This window comes from Chiloscyllium punctatum, chromosome 5, assembly GCF_047496795.1.
Source record: "Chiloscyllium punctatum isolate Juve2018m chromosome 5, sChiPun1.3, whole genome shotgun sequence".
Taxonomy (NCBI): domain Eukaryota; kingdom Metazoa; phylum Chordata; class Chondrichthyes; order Orectolobiformes; family Hemiscylliidae; genus Chiloscyllium; species Chiloscyllium punctatum.
In genome coordinates, this window is record NC_092743.1 from 114,383,507 (window position 1) to 114,404,439 (window position 20,933).

At 39.0% G+C, this 20,933-nt stretch overlaps 1 protein-coding gene across 39 annotated transcripts in view; it reads left to right on the top strand.

Moving 5' to 3' along the window:
• The window catches only part of clasp2 (cytoplasmic linker associated protein 2), a 320,216-nt gene that overhangs the window by 135,966 nt on the left and 163,317 nt on the right, over nucleotides 1-20,933 (top strand). For all 39 annotated transcript variants that reach the window (XM_072571110.1, XM_072571117.1, XM_072571109.1 and 36 more), the window contains 4 exons: nucleotides 9,509-9,568; nucleotides 11,385-11,462; nucleotides 12,495-12,662; nucleotides 20,631-20,680. In XM_072571110.1, coding sequence (XP_072427211.1) covers nucleotides 9,509-9,568; nucleotides 11,385-11,462; nucleotides 12,495-12,662; nucleotides 20,631-20,680 — 356 coding nt within the window. The remainder of the gene's footprint in view (nucleotides 1-9,508; nucleotides 9,569-11,384; nucleotides 11,463-12,494; nucleotides 12,663-20,630; nucleotides 20,681-20,933) is intronic.

The following is a 20,933-nucleotide window of genomic DNA, read 5'->3' on the forward strand; positions in this document are numbered from 1 at the left end:
CTTTTGAGGAAAAGCTTAAGTATACTTTGCCAAGTAGTGGATGCTGAAGGAAGGTTCAAAAAAGACCGCAGTCAAACCAAAGGTGAGGGACGAGGGTTGAGGATCAATGACTCATGGTCAAGGATGATTATTGGAGGCTCCAGGATGTTTGTAGTCAGGACCAGGCTAATGGGAGTTTGAAAAGAGATGGGAGGAAGCTTGAGGATGACACTGGGTCGTGGACTTGGATGGTTGCAGGGTTTCGGTATGTGTCCATTGAAATGGTGGCAAAGAAAGTGTGAGCTCCCAAAATATCAGGTTTCGTGAGAGAAGCCACGATGGGTTAGGAGGGATTCAGAGTTTGGCCCATAGAATGTCATGCATTCTCACCAGGGGTAGCTACTGAAGGAAAACCATATAATGAAGACCATATAAATAGAGGTAGTTATATCTTTACATGCCTTCTCCACTCAGTTTACTTTGTGAATTCCTTATGGGGCTCACCGTTCTAACTTATGCCACTGCAGATGGTGAAGGAGAGAGTTCACCAGGAGACGGTCTTGGTCACACAACAAGGGGTCATAAGGCCAGCAGCTGACACCACCCAAGGGTAACTGAAGTCAGGAGGAATTCAATCACAGTCATTTCGGAGAACATTGGTGCATCAGTGCATGTACAGAAAGTGGCCTCTCTATCTTCATATGTCAATAGGTGTTAGTTCCTGATACTTGTGCTCTCTTTCAATAAAACCTGTAGCCCCATGGCTTTGGAGAGAGTCCCATGCCAGTTACCCTTACAGTTACTAGAGTCCTAAATTATTTAGCCAGCATCTCATTCCTGGGCTTCATCCCAAGAGGGCTCGACATGAGACTTCTTGAGCTGCAGCACATAGATGCAAGAATGAGGTGACTAATGACCTGTTCGCAAAGGCCAACAAACTCATTTGACACAAACAAATGCTGATAGCTAGGCTGCAAGAGCAATTCGGTGAGGAATTATCGTGAGGAACCTGCCAATACATGGGGTAATTGACTGCATTCATGTGGACATTAAAGCTCCCTGAAAACAGCCAACTACATTTGTCAATCAGTTGGAGTTTCAGTCCCTTAGTGATGAAGTAGTCAGACCTCCAGAATGCGATTATGCAGGTCTGTGCTCAAACTCCCAGCTTCCACAGCTGTGTGAGGTCCCTGCCCATGTGCAGTGCTGGATCCTAGGTGACAAGTAGCAGGCGCAGGTTAGCTAAGATCTGACAGCATTGCCAGGAAATATGCAGAATCTTGTGTAGATAGTAGAGAAGACCATCCAATTCTTGCATTCTACTGTTGTTCTGAAATGTGAACACATAGCTTCATCCTCGAAAAATTGGGTGACTGCTATGGAGAGCCAAGTTTATTGCATGACCCATATGCATGAAAACCTGCCTGAAGCTCTGTCCACAGGCTCAGTATCCCACTGGCTAAAGTGATGGTAATTCTAGAGGCACCATTAAAGACTGAGAGGGAGGAGTAACATCTTTTCTGGGATTGACTGAGATGGAAAGAGATTCTTCTCCAGGGACTCCCTTGGTCAGTGGGTGCTCTTCATCGTATCTGCTGATGAATCCAGGACCTTCAACAGTTGAGGCCGAGAAGGCGCCCAGTAGGTCAATGCCCTTAAGACCATGACCACTAGAAGACATCTGCCACAGTCAGCATATGCAGTGGGACATTGTTGTCAGCAGTCTGCCTCCTCTTTCAGCTGAAGTCAGTTTTGTGCCAAGGCATGGTGTGCACAGTGATAATTTTTTTTTATGGGCACAATTATGACATTGATGTTCAAATTGTAAATTTATGGACTTGCATGTGCAACGTGACTGAACATGCACTGTCTACTGGACTTCATGTAAATGACACGCCAAGGAGATTGTCCACTCATGGACCTAGAACCATAGAAATGATGCAGCACAGAAGGGGGCCACTTAGCCTATTTAGTCCATCCTCACCCAAATGCACACAGACTGCCTTTCTAATCCCATCTTCCTGCATTCGGCCTATAGCCATATGACTTACAGCACTTCAGGATCGGATTCAGGTACTTTTCAAAAGAGTTTAGGGTCTTCTGTTATGACTATTTTGTCCAGTATCTCATAATGCTCCTCTTGGCTTGCTATATCCACATTGTCCCTTTCCTTTGTGAATACAGAGGTGAAAGGTTCATTTAAAATTCTTCCCATACCTGACAATGACCTGTCAGTGTATTGCTTATAATAGCTTTAGTGAGTTATGTGTAAGCATGAAGTCTGTGTTTTCAGGGCAGTCATCTCTTTTCAGCCTGTGAGATATAGGTCAACTTCCTTTGTACTTTAGGTGATAGAGATGTGGCCATTGATGTATCTTCAGATGGAGGCTGGCAGATGTGGGCACACGCATAATAGATAAGGTTTGCAACTGAGCTACTGATGGCTATTTAGACTCCTTATTCCTGAGCAAAACAAATGAAAGTGAGTCATCTCTTCCCTGCCCTTGGGATCTTGGAGAAATGCAGTGATATTTCTGTACTCTTCCTCACATTCCTCATTGTAACATCATCTGAGAAGCTTAGTGGCTATCATCCAGGTTGTCACATAGCATCCCCTCTTCCCCTCATGTGGAAACATTGTGCAATGAAATTGAGGTTGTACCCTGTGGCATGTTGTTGGAATGTCCCACTGGATTGGTAGTGGAGCGCACTTCCACTGATTCTGAGGCCTGTTCTGTGATTGATTTGTGTATGGTATTGTAATGCTTCCCTTCCTTTGGGGGAATGCATCATTAATTATCCTCATCACATGGATTGGCTTGAAATTTTCTTCCAATCATTTTGGTACTGAGATCCCCAGAATTTATCTATGACAAAACAAAATAAAATTGTAAACAAGAGAAGTGGTGCTATAATTTTATTTACCTTTTTCAGTTTTTTGCATAGTTTTAATCGTTAAATGAAATTTGAGTTAAAAATTTAGATTATAAAAGTGCTTTTTGTTGTTCAGACTTCGCATTTAGTGAGAAGAGTGCTTGAGCTAATTTGCTGCTGCTTTAGATATTTTAGTCACTGATATAGGAATCAATAAACCAGATTGGCTCAGAAGGATGGTGCAGACCTCGTGTAGCCAGCTGATTTTACTGTTTGTGCAGATCATTACCGTCTTTACAATGGGAGAAAATCCTTTTGGGACACTGCAATTACAATGAAAGCTATTTGACTGAGAGATTTCATTGGACGATAGGGTTTTAGGACTGTCTCTTTCATTCTTGGTCAGTTCTGTCTGACAACAAACTTACATAATAATGCTAATACAATAAATTACAGAAAGACATTGTCTAACATTGAACAGAACCCTTTTGATCCAATTAGAGTCATAGAGATGTACAGCATGGAAACAGACCCTTCGGTCCAACCCATCCATGTTGACCAGATATCCCAACCCAATCTAGTCCCACCTGCCAGCATCCGGCCCATATCCCTCCAAACCCTTCCTATTCATATACCCATCCAAATGCCTCTTAAATGATGCAATTGTACCAGCCTCCACCACATCCTCTGGCAGCTCATTCCATACACGTACTACCTCTGCGTGAAAAAGTTGCCCTTTAGGTCTCTTTTGTATCTTTCCCCTCTCACACTAAACCTATGCCCTCCAGTTCTGGACTCCCCGACTCCAGGGAAAAGACTTTGTCTATTTATTCTATCCATGCCCCTCATAATTTTGTAAACTTCTATAAGGTCACCGCTTAGCCTCCGACGCTCTAGGGAAAACAGCCCCAGCCTGTTCAGCCTCTCCCTGTAGCTCAGGTCCTCCAACCTCAGCAACATCCTTGTAAATCTTTTCTGAACCCTTTCAAGTTTCACAACATCTTTCCGATAGGAAGGAGACCAGAATTGCACACAATATTCCAACAGTGGCCTAACCAATGTCCTGGAACATGACCTCCCAACTCCTGTATTCAATACTCTGACCAATGAAGGAAAGCATACCAAACGCCGCCTTCACTATCCTATCTACCTGCAACTCTATTTTCAAGGAGCTATGAACCTGCACGTCAAGGTCTCTTTATTCAACAACACTCCCTAGGACCTTACCATTAAGTGTATAAGTCCTGCTAAGATTTGCTTTCCCAAAATGCAGCACCTCGTATTTATCCGAATTAAACTCCATTGCCACTTCTCAGCTCATTGGCCTATCTGGTCCAGATCCTGTTGTAATCAGAGGTAACCCTCTTCGCTGTCCACTACACCTCCAATTTTGGTGTCATCTGCAAACTTACTAGCTGTACCTCTTATGCTCACATCCAAATCATTTATGTAAATGACAAAAAGTAGAGTGCCCAGTCCTAATCCTTGTGGCACTCCACTTGTCACAGGCCTCCAGCCTGAAAAACAACCCTCCATCACCACCCTCTGTCTTCTGCCTTTGAGCCAGTTCTGTATCCAAATGGCTAGTTCTCTCTGTATTCCATGAGATCTAACCTTGCTAATCAGTCTCCCATGGGGAACCTTGTCAAACGCCTTACTGAAGTCCATATAGATCACATCTACTGCTCTGCCTTCATCAATCTTCATTGTTACTTCTTCAAAAAACTCAACCAAGTTTGTGAGACATGATTTCCCATGCACAAAGTCATGTTAACTATCCTGAATCAGTCCTTGCCTTTCCAAATACATGTACATCCTGTCCCTCAGGATTCCCTCCAACAACTTGCCCACCACCGAGGTCAGGCTCACTGGTCTATCATTCCCTGGCTTGTCTTTACCGTCCTTCTTAAACAGTGGCACCATGTTTGCCAAACTCCAGTCTTCCGGCACCTCACCTGTGATTATCGATGATACAAATATCTCAACAAGAGGCCCAGCAATCACTTCTCTAGCTTCCCACAGAGTTCTCGGGTACACCTGATCAGGTCCTGAGGATTTATCCACTTTTAATCATTTCAAGGCATCCAGCACTTCCTCCTTTGTAATCTGGACATTTTGCAAGATGTCACCATCGATTTCCCTACAGTCTATATCTTCCATATCCTTTTCCACAGTAAATACTGATGCAAAATATTCCTTTAGTATCTCTCCCATTTTCTGTGGTTCCACACAAAGGCCGCCTTGTGATCTTTGAGGGCCCTATTCTCTTCCTAGTTACCCTTTTGTCCTTAATATATTTGTAAAAATCCTTTGGATTCTCCTTAATTCTATTTGCTAAAACTATCTCATGTCCCCATTTTGCCCTCCTGATTTCCTCTTAAGTATACTCCTACTTTCTTTATACTCTTCTAAGGATTCACTTGATCTATCCTGTCTATACCTGACATATGCTTCCTTCTTTTTCTTAACCAAACCCTCAATTTCTTTAGTCATCCAGTATTCCCATACCTACCAGCATTCCTTTCACCCTGACAGGAATATACTTTCTCTGGATTCTTGTTATCTCATTTCTGAAGGCTTCCCATTTTCCAGCCGTCCCTTTCCCTGAGAACATCTGCCTCCAATCAGCTTTGGAAAGTTCTTGTCTAATACCGTCAAAATTGGCCTTTCTCCAATTTAGAACTTCAACTTTTAGATCTGGTCTATCCTTTTTCAACACTATTTTGAAACAAATAGAATTATGGTCACTGGCCCCAAAGTGCTCTGCCACTGACACCTCAGTTATCTGCCCTGCCTTATTTCCCAAGGGTAGGTCAAGTTTTGCATCTTCTCTAGTTGGTACATCCACATACTGAATCAGAAAATTGTCTTGTACACACTTAAGAAAGTCCTCTCCATCTAAACCTTTAACACTGACTGTAGGGAAATCGATGGTGACATCTTGCAAAATGTCCAGATTACAATTTCCCTCTGACTATTGGAGGGTGTATAATACAATCCCAATAAGATGATCATCCCTTTCTTATTTCTCAGTTCCACCCAAATAACTTCCCTGGATGTATTTCCGGGAATATCCTCCCTCAGCACAGCTGTAATGCTATCCCTTATCAAAAATGCCATTCCCCCTCCTCTCTTGCCTCCCTTTCTATCCTTCCTGTAGCATTTGTATCCTGGAACATTAAGCTGCCAGTCCTGCCTATCCCTGAGCCATGTTTCCGTAATTGCTATGATATCCCAGTCCCATGTCCCCACCATGCCCTGAGTTCATCTGCCTTCCCTATTAGGCCCCTTGCATTGAAGTAAATGCAGTTTGACTTATTAGTCCTACCTTGTCCCTGCCTGCCCTGACTGTTTGACTCACTTCTGTTCTCAGCTGTACCCGTCTCAGATCGATCTCTTTCCTCAATGTCTCCCTGGGTCCCCCCACCTTACTAGTTTAAATCCTCCCCAGCAGTTCTAGTAAATTTCCCTGCCAGTATATTAGTCCCCTTTCAATTTAGGTGCAATCCGTCCTTCTTGTACAGGTCACTTCTACCCCAAAAGAGATTCGAATGATCCAAAAATGTAAGTCTTTCTCCCATATACCAGCTTCTCAGCCATGCATTCATCTGCTCTATCCTCCTATTCCTGCCCTCACTCGCTCGTGGCATTGGGAGTAATCCAGATATTACGACTCTTGAGGGCCTCCTTTTTAAATTTCTGCCTAATTCTCTGTAATATCCCTTCAGAGTCTCAACCTTTACCCTTTTCAATGTCGTTGGTTCCAAAGTGGACAATGACCTCCTGCTAGCCCCTCTCCTCAGTGAGAATATTCTGCACCCTCTCGGAGACCTCTTTGATCCTGGCACCAGGGAAACAACACACTATTCTGCTTTTTCTCTGCTGGCCACAGAAATGTCTGTCTGTACCTCTGACTACAAAATCCCCAAACACAATTGATCCCTTGGAAGCCGACGTACCCACCGTTGCATTAGAGCCAGTCTCAAAACCAGAAACTTGGCTGTTTGTGCTACGTTCCCCTGAGAATCCATCACCCCTACATTTTCCAAAACAGCATACCTGTTTGAAATGGGTATATCCACAAAAGACTCCTGCCCTAGGTGCCGACCTCTCTCGCTCTTCCTGGAGTTAACCCATCTATGTGACTGTATCTGAGACATTCCCCCCTTTCTATAACTGCCATCCATCACATACTGTTGCTGTTGCAAATTCTTATCGCTTCTATCTGTCTCTCCAACTGATCCAATCAATCTGATAAGATTCGCATCCAACAGCATTTATGGCAGATATAATCCGCAGTAACCCTTAAACTCTCTTTAAACTCTCATATCTGACAAGAAGTACATATCACTGCAAAGGCCAATTTTGCTCCTTCACAATCTACAGACCCAGAAAGTAACACCGTCTTATTCCTCTACAAACACTGCCACTGCCCCAGGTTAAATTAGTAGCTATGACTTATATTTTAAGTTTAATCAAGAGACTTATCTCCAAAAACATATAATCAAGAAAGAATCCACTATACTCACTACTGCAGCCTTTCTGTTGGACAGACTTAAAACAACAATTAACTTATCTAATGCTGTGCTGTGAACTTCGCCCAACAGTTCCTCCAAGATTAGTTGTGAATTTCACTGTTTGTTAATTTTTTTTTCTCTCTCTCTCTCTTTCTTCCCCCCCCCTCACCCCCCTCTGGCACTGTCCTCACCATGTGCTTCCTTTGTCTGCTCTTCTCCCTTTTAAACTGCTGTTGTTTGACTTTTTTTTCCAAAGTTCCAAAACAATGCAACAGCATATAAAACAGTAATTGCTGCTCCTGGAATTCGAGGAAATCACCTCCAACACCTAAAATACCTCAAAAAAAAAGCAGCTCTTCCAGCCAGAAATTATTCCTGTCCTCCATCTTGGATTACCCAGAATTGCTGTTTTTGTATGTGTACTCTAGCCATAGCCCTAGTTGCTCTCTGTTTCTGTTTCCAGATATGAAATATTGTGCCCACATTTCAAAAACCTATCCCTGTTCCCAGCTGGGAGTGATCTTGGACTAGTTATCAGAAAACCTACAATTCTGCAGAGAGCAGGATGTAAAGTGTAACTGTGTCCAGGCACTTTTGGTTCTGTTCAATGTTAGCTGGTGGATTTTGTTTTCTGTAGCTTATTGTTTTAGTTCCCTGTTTAAAATAGTGCTTAGTCCATGTTAGTTTTCCTTTGTTTGTTACAATAATGTTCTCAAAAAAATTAAAATCTTGTCTTGCAAGATTTAGGTAACTCACTGAGAATTCATACATTTTGAATTTGTTATCAGCCTCTATGGAAATTGTATTTTGAAGGATGCAAAGCCACAGTCAGGTATCATGTACACTGGAATTTGTCAGCAGTTAAATAAACAAGATTTCACATTTGGTTTTATTGTATTTGTTGAAACGTTAATATAGTTATGTCTATTGCTTAAACGTTTCTTGGAAGAGAGTATCTGTCTGTGAATGACGTGCAACAGTTAACAAAGATCAACTTAAAGGCCACGGCAGAAAACTAAAAATTATGTTGAAATGTGGCAACTGAAAAGACAGAAATTGTTGAGATATTAGACCTATGTATGAAACTGGAGCAACAGCAAAATAATCCAGATTGCACACAGTTCGAGTTAACTAGAATTCAGTTGCTAATAAAACAACTGAATTTGGCAGCAGAAGAGCAGAAAAGAAGGAGAAATCAAATGAAAACCTGAATTTCCAAAGAGAGTGGAAGGAAAGTAGTGTGAAAATTTGAATTCTGATTTCAAATGGAAGGAAAAGCGAATTTCAGAGAGTAAATGAGCAGGAAAACATTGCTTTTTGAAAACTGTAAGCAAAACAAAATATAAAGAGAAACCTTCAATTTCAGAAAGAAGAGGAAGCAAGGAAATTAGATCTCAAAAAAAACCTGAGATTACACAAATAAGGAGTAGCAGAGAAATTTACATATATCCAACACTGGTGGGATGTTCAAGAGGAGAAAAAGTTCATTTATGACCGTAGAAGTGCCTCACAACTGCCAGGAGATATTTGACCAGGAATGAACAAAGTTACTTGTAATTTCAGTAATACAAGTATTTTCAGTAAATACAGAGTGTGAAAAGGATTATACTTGAGGCCCAGAAGGTTTAATATTAAACTTGATTGTTGTGATGTATTCCTTCAATAAGGTTTCCCAATTAAAACAAATTGCTGTGAGCTTAGGCTGCAATGCATAGCAATGACATTAAAATACACTTTTTTTGCCTAACACGATTTAGAACAATGCAATGGGTGACCCATTAGTCAAATATATTTGCTAGATTTGGTCTACACTGTTGCAGTAAGGCAAGAAAGGAAACAGATTATAGTTTGAAAGACCACATGAGTTTTTTGAATGAGAACAGAATGTTGGAAAAACTTGAGGAATAGGCATATTTCAAGTTTTCTTTTGCTCCCCTTGTGAGCAGAATTGACTATGTTTATACTTATCTAGCACATGGTAATTAAAATGGCCAGATGTTAACCTATATGTGTTATCTGCATCTATTTCACTCAAATAATTTTTATTATCCTAAAATTCCAACCAAAAGTTTGAGGTCAGCTTAGAAACTCTTGTTGGTTTCATTTGTACATGACTGACTTTTTCATATTTTTTTCAGACGCTGTTATGAATTTTTAGATTTGTTGCTGCAGGAGTGGCAAACACATTCCTTGGAAAGGTGAGTTCATATGTAAGAAATTCAAAAAGTGGCATCTGTGTATCTATATAACATGGGGGAGGAATAAGAAGTCAAGTGTGGATGAAAGTAATAAATACTCTAATTCTTTGGGTATCTTTTTTCCAAGACTATTTGTGTCTTCTATTTGCAAACATGTCATGATTATTATGAGGTGTTATAGAGATAATAGGTGTGTTCAATATTGTAAGAAAAGAATTGATTATGTTTGGACCTCTACACTGAGAGTAAAGCAGTGTCGTGCTTTATGACATCTGTGAACTTTCCCATGGGATCTAGACTTTGCCAGCAAAGCCAGTGATTGTTGTGCATCCCTGATTGTTTTTGAGATGATAGTGGTGATCCACTCTTGAACTCCTAAATCCTGCAGCAAAGGGAGTGTGGTCATATAGAATTTGAACTCATTTTTGTGATTATTGAGAGGGAAGTCAGGTTGATCTTGTTCTCATTTTGATGTTCTCACCATTTGTAGGCCTAGTCTGACAGAAATGTACTTCAAAACTTGTATAGTTTGATCAGCTTTGGAAATACTTGACCATCTCTCGGTGATAGGTATTTGTCTTGTACCAAGGTATCATTCTATGCCATACTGATGTGCTGATATTTGCAAACAGACTTAAACATGAGTTAAGGTTGTAACAATTTATATAATCTAATTGAATATTTTGTGCATAAACATAATTTTATTTTCTATTTATATACTTTGTTGTTGCATCTAAGGTTCACCTCAAAAGTGAATTCTCAATTTAATGAGCTTTCGGCAATCTATTACAATGCTTTAAAATCTCATTTTTCTAATGAACATGAACCCTGGTCCTTTGTTTTATTTTAATTTACTGTGCAACATATAATAATCCCCTCCCCCACTCAACCATTGTACTCTATGCTACTTTCTCTCTACCCCCACCCTCCTCTAGCTTATCTCTCCATGCTTCAGGCTCACTGCCTTTATTCCTGATGAAGGGCTTTTGCCCGAAACTTCGATTTCGCTGCTCCTTGGATGCTGCCTGAACTGCGGTGCTCTTCCAGCACCACTAATCCAGAATATAAAAATTGATTGGCCAACGCATAAAACTTGGCTGAGGTTTTACCACAGTTTCTAAAGATGGTTAAAATGCAAAGGATGAACATATATCAAGTAAAATTGAAAGATGGAAATTCAACATTATAAATATTTCTCCATTTAATTTCAGTAAAAATTTAGTTATACTAATTTCATTGCTTATTACCAATTTAGTTACTATAGAAAGGTTTTAAACATAGAACCTTATTGAAGAAATCAACTAGGTTTTTTCAGCTCAGATTCCTGCATTCACAGCATTTGATCAGTGATTGTGAAAAAATAAGCAGGTTGTGTGACTGCAGCTTGTATCAGAAAGCCGTTTGTCTTTAAAGATGAATTTTACCTGCAGAAATGTGATTTTTGTTTGTTAAATGATCTCTTGAGCTCCCCATATTATTTTCTGTTCAGTATATTATCTCAGTCATGGGTAACATATCTTTGTTAGTGCTGCTGTATGATGAGGCACACACAGGTGAGTTTTCAGGGTTACACAGTGGTTGTTTTCTCCCCTCTATCTTTGCTTGATTCCTACATTGGTGAATAATGTGATCAGTGATTGTGAAAAATAAACAATATCTCATTTGAAACAATATTGTGATGGTTAACTTGTTAGTTAGCCAATACAATCAGAATAGATGGGTTTTACCTTGTATTAACACATAAGCATTGAAATGATCACAATTTGTTGGTTTCAGATACTAACAGATGCATCATTATTTGCTGTATTTTGCTTAGACATGTGACTGTTCTGGTGGAGACAATCAAGAAAGGCATTTCGGACGCTGATGCAGAAGCAAGACAGGAAGCTAGAAAGTATGGAACTAATGCGGAGCTTATTAAATTTTCAAAACAAGACAATAGGTTTACTTCAGATTAAGATTCAGTCCTTTATTGATTAATCCTTTGTACCTATGTAATGCACAGAAAGGTAACTATAAAGTAGAACTCTAACGATGATCCACAATGATGTTCAGTCATACAAACACTTGGTTTAACAAATATAAGTCTGTTTAATATACTGCAATTCAGCACATTGAACACGCAGTTGTTTGGTTAAAAAGCTCTTGCTATACTATTGCCCCGAGATTGCTTTTTACATTATTATTAAGTTCTATTCGTGGTTTTTAAAAAATATACAATATTGTGGTTCTAATTCATACAAAACTGAACACCTCAATTTTGTTTCCTGATCCATGCTATGTGGATTAATTCACTCAGGCGATAATTGGGGCACTACAATTAGCTTCAGTCATTGAGTTTAAGAGAAGAAAATTAAGCCAGGATTCTATTATGCAATGTCTCTTGCTTAAAAAGGTTAAGGTTTATTTCTTTGAGAAAAATGGTTAACTCAGCTGTGCTTTCTCATTATAAACAAACAGCTTGTCAAACGTCGCCTTAACTCATGCACTCGAATGGCAACTCGAGTGATGTACAGTAGGGCTGTCAGAGCCTATGTAACAATACTGAAAACCTACTAAAACCATAAGCAGGAGAAAATGGATTAAGGGGATAAGTTCATTTTACTTCATGGTTTTCAGTGAATTCTAGTCTTTAATTGCCATTAAAGATACAAGTTTTACAAATGTTTTAGTTATTAACACAACATTAAGTAAATCAAAGTAATAATATTAATCAGAATCTGGCTGTTCATTTTCAAAGAATTATTGGCTGGAGCAATAGATAATAAGGTATTTGTATCTGATTATTTGTAGCTTTCATATTGGACTTTGATTTTTTTTCACAGAAATTAGTTAGTTAGAGGCTATCTAACATTGCTTACAGATGAGCACCAGAGGTTCCTTCCAACTACTAAAACTTGTGATGTTTAATTTTTTTTTTGCATAGAACTTATTGGAGTCTTCGAAACCATTTTCCTGCAGAAGCTGATGCATTGTACAACTCGTTGGAGCCTTCCTATCAAAAAAGTTTTCAGGCTCACCTGAAGAGTTCCACTAGTGCTGCATCTCTTCCTCATTCGGATCGGTCTTCTTCCAGCTCACAAGAGAGCCTTAAGTATGAAAGCATTATATTCAAATTATCTTCCAGATAATAAATAACTGCCTAGCCCGGAATCCTTTTATTATTCATAATGAATTACTTCCAGAAGATTTAATTGTCTATAGGTTACTGGTGAAGGTGACAGATTGAGTATGTTACTAGCCTGCCTCTGTGCTGTTGCTTGGAAACTGTGGTCAGTGGAACTCTTGACATCTACAGGCTCAAATTGAATTTTAAAATGAACCCCAATAGTGGTGAAATACATGTTCAAACATAATTTAAACGAAAGTTCTGGACAAAAATCATTTGGAATTTTTGTCATTGACGGTGTATAGCATCTTTTAATTATAGCATCTATAATTAGGTTAAAAGAGTAGAAGGGTTATAGAGGGCCAAAGTGAGTGCAGAGGAACTGAAACATCATTGTAGGAGAGGTTCTGTCTTTCTAGACTGACTACTGAGTTGGACAAAGAAAAATGCACATCTGATGAGATAGATGTTCCTCAGTGCAATAAAGGTGCTTGAAAAATACTGAAGTAAGCATGCAGAGTTGAAAGGCATCTGCTGCGAGGGCAGGAGGGGCATCATAGATAAAATGCCGAAGTCACAGGGCAGAGGATGGGGTAAGTATCATTATTTAAGACTGACAAGGCCTTATTTTTCAAGAATTAAAAGTTGAAGAAAAATGTTGCCAGGAACGGAGGATTAGCGTCATAAGAAGAAGCTGGAATAGACTGGGACCTTTTTCATTGGTGTATAGGAGGTTGAGGAGTGGCCTTATAGAAGTTTATAAAATTATGAGGGGTGTATATAAGGTGAATGGCAGGTGTCTTTTCAAGCCTATGAGGCATATTTGTAAGGTGAGAGGAGAAAGATTTAAAAAAGACATTAGAGGCAACTTTTTTACACAGTGTGTGGTTCATATGTGGACTGAACTTCCAGCGGAAGTGGTAGATGCAGGTACAGTTATAACATTTAAAAGACATTTGGATGACTACATGAATAAGAAATGTTTGGAAGGATATGGGCCAAGCGCACGCAGGGGGTACTAGTTTAGTTTGGAATTATGGTCAGCATGAACTGGTTGGACCGAGAAATCTGTTTCTGTGCTGCATGACTATGTAAAATAGTTCACATTTATCAAAGTCTCAGGTTTTTTTTGGCAAATACTCTGAGCTATACACATTGCTGATTTGAACTACACCACTGTTCCTTCACTGCTACAGGTTAAAAAATTTGCGTTTCCCTTCCAAACTCTGTATGTGTGCCTTCGACCACCTTCTCAATAGAAATTAGAGATGGGCAACAAATTTGGGCCTTGCTAATGACAAACTCATCCCATCAACAAATAACAAAGCACCCCTATTCTACTGAATCTGATTTTATTATTTTTTCCAGTAGTCACAATTCTAAAATAATGACGTGAACCTATATTTTTAAAATTTTAAGATATAAATTGAGACCTTTTCTCAAAGCTTAGCAAGATGGGTTTTTTTGTAATTGTACAGACATCGATTTGTTATTGAATGTAAAACTCGTTTTATGAATTTGAGGAGGCTGGCATACGTGAATTATGAACTGAAGTAGGCCATTTGGATGCTCTTCACTCAGTAAGGTCAGGGTTGATCTATTTATGTCTTGAATTCAACATTCCTGTCTTTCCCTGCTGACCATAGATTCTTATTAGGCAAGGGAATCAGTTTGCCTCGCCCCTAAATATACAATAATTCTGCCTATAACACCATCTAAGCCAAAATGTTCGAAGTCAAACGACCTTGTAAATTATAAAAAAAGTCAACTTCTCTGGGCCCTGAAAGTGCAAGCTGTTTAAAATAAATAGTGTCCCCTAGTTCTGGATTCAACCAAAAGAGAAGCATAGCATACCGACTTTGTCACAACACGTCAGGATCTTGTACATTTCAGTCAAGTCACCACTCACTCTCCTAAACACACATGAAAATTAGCTCAGTCTGTGCAACCTTTACTCATAAGAGGTTGTTCCAGGTATCATCATCTAGAAAACCTCTTCTGAATCACCTTGCATTTACATTCTTAAGATTGGAGACAAAAACTAAACATGGTGTTTGAGATGTAGTCTCACCAATTCTTAATATAAGGGAAACATAACATCCTTACCTTTATGCTTAATTTTTCCTGCCAAAGTGAACAAATTCACACCCTTCCACAATATACTCCCATTTCCTGGATGTTTGCCCACTTACTCTGCCTATCTGTCCCACCTGCAATTTGTTTCTTTACTTTGCTGCCTGTCTTTGTATCATCTTCAAATTTAGCGAATACATTTTCACTCCCTTCATTTAAGTAATGATAAAATTTGTAATGTGGTAAGGTCATAGCATTTCGTCATGTGGGACTCCATTCATCATATGCTGCCACCAGTAAAAAACTGGTTGTCTCTTTAATGCAACTAATCTTTTATCCATATGAACATGTTATCCCATCCTCAAAACCATTTCCATCTAAAAGCGCAAGGGCAGAAGATAGACAGGGACATCACCACCTGCAAGGTCCCCCCAAGCCACTCACCAACCTGATTTGAAAGCATATTGACATTCCTTTATTGCTATTCCTTCAGTGTTGCTGGGTCAAAATCCTGTAACACACTCCCTAACAGCATTGTGGGTAGAGACACACACGGACTGCAGCAGTTTAAGAAAGCAACTCGCTACTACCTTGCACAATTATATGTCTTTTCCTTAGTTTGATACTTTCCTCAACTAACTTAGTGAACCACAGATGGTAGGTCCTCACCTTCAAATTCTTTTTTTGTCATTGACCATGTACTTATTGAGTACCATAACAATGTTACAGGAAAGAACAAAGCCATTCAACCCATTGTGTTTTCCTTTAAATGTCTGCTTCTGCTTCTCTGTTGATTTATCCACTGGCTTATTTGCCTATTCACTTCAGGTAGCCCAGCTTTGTACCCCTGTAGTTCCTCTTTAAGTTTAAACCATTATCCTTAAAGCCACTGTACTCCCTTTCAACTGAATATAAAATTCAGTCGTATTGTGTTTGCTGACCATAAAGTGCCTTTAATCTAAGATCATTAATTAATCTTGTCACACGACACAATACCATGCCTGTTATCACCTACTGTCTGGTCAGTTCCAGAACTTGCTGCTTTAACAAACTATATCGAAAGTGTTTTATGGAAGCCTCATCCAGGTGACTGTTTATTTCCGCCTCTTTATCACCAGGGGACAATGTTTTTTTTCTATACTTCATCCAACATTAATACTAATGTTAGTGGGTCTGTACACCACCACTACTAGTGAGTTCTTTTCCCTACTATTTCTCTTTCCACCCAAAATGTTTCGATATCCCAATGTCTGAAACCGCGGTCATCTTCAAGTATTGCACAAATACCATCCTTGACGAATAGTGCTACCCCTCCAACTTTGCCTAGCTTTCCATTGTTTTTGAATGCCATATACCCTTCAATATTATGGACTCTGTTCTTGTTATCATGTAACTACATCTTCATAATGGCTACCAGATAATTTTCACTAAATCCAGTGTGAACTGTTGATTTGTTTGCTTAGCCGCAAATGCTATCTACATTCATATACAAAGCCATTAGTTTAGTCTTTTTGTCAAGTTTGTCATACTTCCCTAGGGTGCGTGCTGGAAGTCAAGCTCCAATATTCCCAAAGTCATCACAAAAATGGATTTTATCAAAGCATGCAAAATTCCTCAATGTACTTTTTAAAAAAATACCCAGGTTATTAGAAAGGTTGGACTGGGGTTCTGCACTTAACTGGAATTACTATTTACAGGTAGTTCTTGTATAACGTGATGGTTGCCTTTTGTATAAAACCACATTACAGAAAAATCGTGCTTTAAAAACAGTGCTTAATAGTACTCAGTCGCTTAACAGCCAAACATGTTTTAAAAGTTCATACTTCAGAAACAGCATTCCCAATTTATCAATCACGTTATAGCGACTTCATGTTAACGAAACGTGTTATAACAGAATGACCTATGTCTCAAATAAGTAGACTCTATCAACAGGCAAACAACTGTGAATTGCCAATATATAACTGTACTAGTTATAACTATAGACCCCTTATAAAAGTCCCTGTACCCATACATGCAGACACACAAAAAAGGTGTTTCTGGAAAGACTGGGAAGATAGTTCACTGGCCCCTGTCCACAGAGTTTGTTGGGATTGTTCTTTTGATTGTCAAGACATGCTGTTCATCAGTCTGTCTTCACAAACTACTTAGCACATCCTTGCAGGGGGACGGACTGACTAGTTCACAAAATGCAAAGTCTGGTAGTTACTCGTTGAAAATTACCTGGCTTTCTTTTGGTTTTGGGTACCTTTTACTGTCGAAGGAGAGAGAGAGAGAGAGAGAGTGAGACGCACCACCACCTTTTGGAGGTCAGAAGTCTTCAGGCCATGTTGTTCACACTCCCAAGCTGTTCAGTCATCTAATTGCTGGCAAGTAAAACACGTATGTCAAGGACAACTTGTCAACATGTGACAACCCAGTTAGCTGCTTGTTGCTGGCCAATTCTCAATTTGTACATATTCCCGAATGCCAACCTGCCTGCAGTATCCATCCCCCACTGCTTTGACAAGCAGCAGTGTAAACAGCACTCAGAATGAGTGTCAGTAATTTTCTTTTAAAAAGTACAGCAATCCACAATTCTTATTCTTCTTTAAAATAGTCCTTTTCCTCCATCAATAATACAAAAAAATGTTTAAAATAGCAAAATAGTACTGAAGACTTGTATTCCAGAACATGCCACATCTGTAGCCAGGCTGCTGCACGACAGTTACAACACTGGCATCAACCCAACAATGTGGAAAATTGTACAGGTAATTTCAGTACATGAAGAGCAGGATAAATCCAATTCAGCCAGTTTCCACCCCATCAGTGTGTTTCGGTCATTTGTAAAACAATGGAAAATATGATTGACAGTGCCATCAAACAGCACTTACGAGCAATAACTTGCTCACTGACATTCTATTTGGGTTCTGACAGGCCCACTGAGCTCCTGACCTTATTACAAAATCTGGTAGTTGTCTTGGTTCAAACGTTGACAAAAGAGATGAATTCCAGTGGTGAGGCGAGAGTGAATACCCTTGACATCAAGGCTACGTTTGACTACGTGTGGCATCAAAGATCCCTAGCAAACCTGGGGTCAATGGGAATCACAGGAAGCCTCTCCACTAGTTTGAGTCATAACTGACACAAAGGAAGATGATTGTGGTTGTCAAAGGTCAGCTACCTCAACTCCAGTGCATTTTTGCAGGAGTTTCTCAGGTAGATATTTTTCTAATCCACCTCTTCAGAGATATTATGACAAAACATCTGGAGAAGTTAGGGCTTGAAGGCCCGAGTTCCCCACGGCAATGTCCTAGGCCTAACCATTTTCATCTGACTCATCAATGACCTTCCCTTTTATCATAAGGATAGAAGTAGGGATGTTCACCGTTGATTGTACAATGTTCAGCACCATCCACGACTCCTCAGATGCTGAAGCAGTATTGTCCAAATGCAGTAACATCTGGACAATATTTGATAAGGTATAAAACATTAGGCTACTTAATATGGGAAGTGGCCATGGTGGTGGGAGAAGTATATCAGCATTGATAGAGGTTTGGCTAACTAATGGAGGACAGAGATTTGGGATAAGGGCGGCATTTTCAGGTTGCAATCCTGTAATTAGTGGCATGCTACTGGGATCACTAGTGGGGCTACAATTATTAACAAATTTCTCTTGAAAGCCACAAACAAATATGTCTCGACAACTTTCATAGGTTATGTCTAAAAACAGAACACTCCATATACTGGAAACCTGAAATAAAAACAGAAAATGCAGAAAATACTTTGTAGGTCTGGCAGCAACTGTGACAAAAGAAGTAGTTCATCTTTTAAGTCTGTGACCTTTCATCAAAACCTCTTATCTAGTGTTAATGCTCACCTTTCTACAAATTCTACTTTTGATATGTTGACAAATTGTACAAGTAATTTCAGTCTGACGAGCAATCAATGGGCCAAAATTAATACATTTCAGCATAACCTAACTGAGTCCTTCATCATAAAGGACAAAATGAGGAAACCATTCCACCAATACATGTTTTTGGTGGTAATTTATCTGTTAGCGTTAAATGAGTTTGGCTGTTGAACTGTAAGGGCTGCATGTTGCCACCTTCAATACTGACATTTGGTGAATGTTAGCATTGTGCATCTTTTAAACCCAGGAATGTAATGCTGTGTCTTGTCAGTACTGAGACATTATGGTACTTTGCTCTTTGAAATTTTACATGTTGTCGAGTTCAGACAAGGTACAGCACTAATGCTTGTGAGTTCAGATAATGCACACCGTGGACACTCCATACTACACTGTACTTAACAAAAACTGGGTTGAATTTCTCATACGCTGTGATATGGCCAGTTGCACCACCTACTTTCTGTTGGTGTCACATTGTCATGTGACATGTAATTAACAAACACAGTATATTTTGTTTCCATGTCCAAGCACTGAAAGTTAAGGAATGATAAGACAGAAGATATAGAAGCAGAAGTAGGCCATCCAGCCCCTCAAGTCTGCTCTGTGATTCAGTGAGATCATGGCTTTTTTGATAATCCTCAACTCTACTTTCCTGCCTTTTCCCTAATAATTCTCAATTCCTTTCCTGATTTAAAAAAAAATCTGTCAGTCTCTCTCATGACTATACTTAACGACCCAGCCTCAACAGCCCTCTGTGGTAAGAAATTCCACAGATTCACAATCCTCCAACAGAAGAAAGTCTTTTTTAAATGTGCAAACCCTCTTTCTGAGATTATGCTTTCTGACCCCAGCCTCTCCACAAGGGGAAACAATCTTTCCATTTCTACCCTGTCAAGTCCTCTAATCTGATCAAGAGTTTTAAAATGATAGTTGGAATTCAATGGAATAAACAGGAATAAACTATTTCCATTGATCAGGAAATCCAGAAGGAGACAGCACAATGTAGAAATTAAGAGTTCATCCATTCGAGTGAAATCAGGAGATACTCATGTCAAAAGTGAAAGAAATATGGAACTCCTATTTCAAAAGCATATAAATGTTGATTAATATCCATTTTCAAAACTGAGAACAACAGACTTTTGTTAGGTAGTAACAAGCTATATGAAAATAAGACATACTGGAAATGGAATTGGGATGTAGATCAACCTTGATCTAATTAACTGTCTTTAGAGGCAGAATGAACTATTTCTGTTCATTAGATCTTTTAATATCTCGAAATTTGACTAGCTAAAAATATTACAGCAAATAGCAAGAGCTTTTAGTGACAATTGTACAATTTGAACATATATTAACAGAATTATCCAGCATGGACACAGTGTATTAGTAAGATCTGAATTGTGGAGGATTTGAAAGCACTCTTGTGTTCTATTTAAAAAAAAAACTTGCTGTTTTCAAACTTTAATAATTTTTGTGATATTTATTTAACTTTAATTGGCAGACAGAACTGGTTTCATTATTGATGGTGAGAAAAGTAAAAACGTCTATTGAATTATGAAAATCAAATTACGTTTTTGATTTTGTAAAGACTACTTCCTGAGCTCTTTAGAGATGATAAAAATTCGAAACTGTATATATGTGGATTTTTTTTGTCTGGTTTTGCAGTGAATTTGTTCAAATAAAAGTGCACAGTGATATATTCACCAATAGTGTGCTATATCTTTATCTTATTATGTGTAAGTAAGTTGCACAATCCCAGCAAGTAACTGCTGTTCAGTAATTTTTTAAAAAGTGGGAATCCTAAAATTGCATTTCATCAAAATATATTTCAACTTTTTGAACTATGTTACAATTTAGCAACAATCTAATGGGAGTTATTTCTTTTTTGAAAGTGTTTAATGGAATAACATACTATGTGATGAAAGGAGCATGTGACAACTAATCTGTATCCATTGTATTTCTTCTCTGGGTTGTAAGCAATTTTGCTTTCTTTCCAGCCGTGCCTTTCCTGCTAAATGGTCAGTCGCAGGTGGAAGTACGTCAAGAGGTTAGTTTTGTGTTTAAATATTCAGAACTAAAATTGTAAACTATAGATGCTGGACGATATTTAATCAGAGATGATTACTCAATAGCAATATTACTGGCCTGGTTATCCAAACTGTACCAGCTGGAGGAATATGAATTCCATTAATAAAATTTAGGAATGAAAGTGTCTCATGAATGGTGACCATGGAATTGCCTTGAGTTGTCATAAAAAAACCACGCTCATTCACTCAGGTCCTTTACTTAGTTTGGGCCAC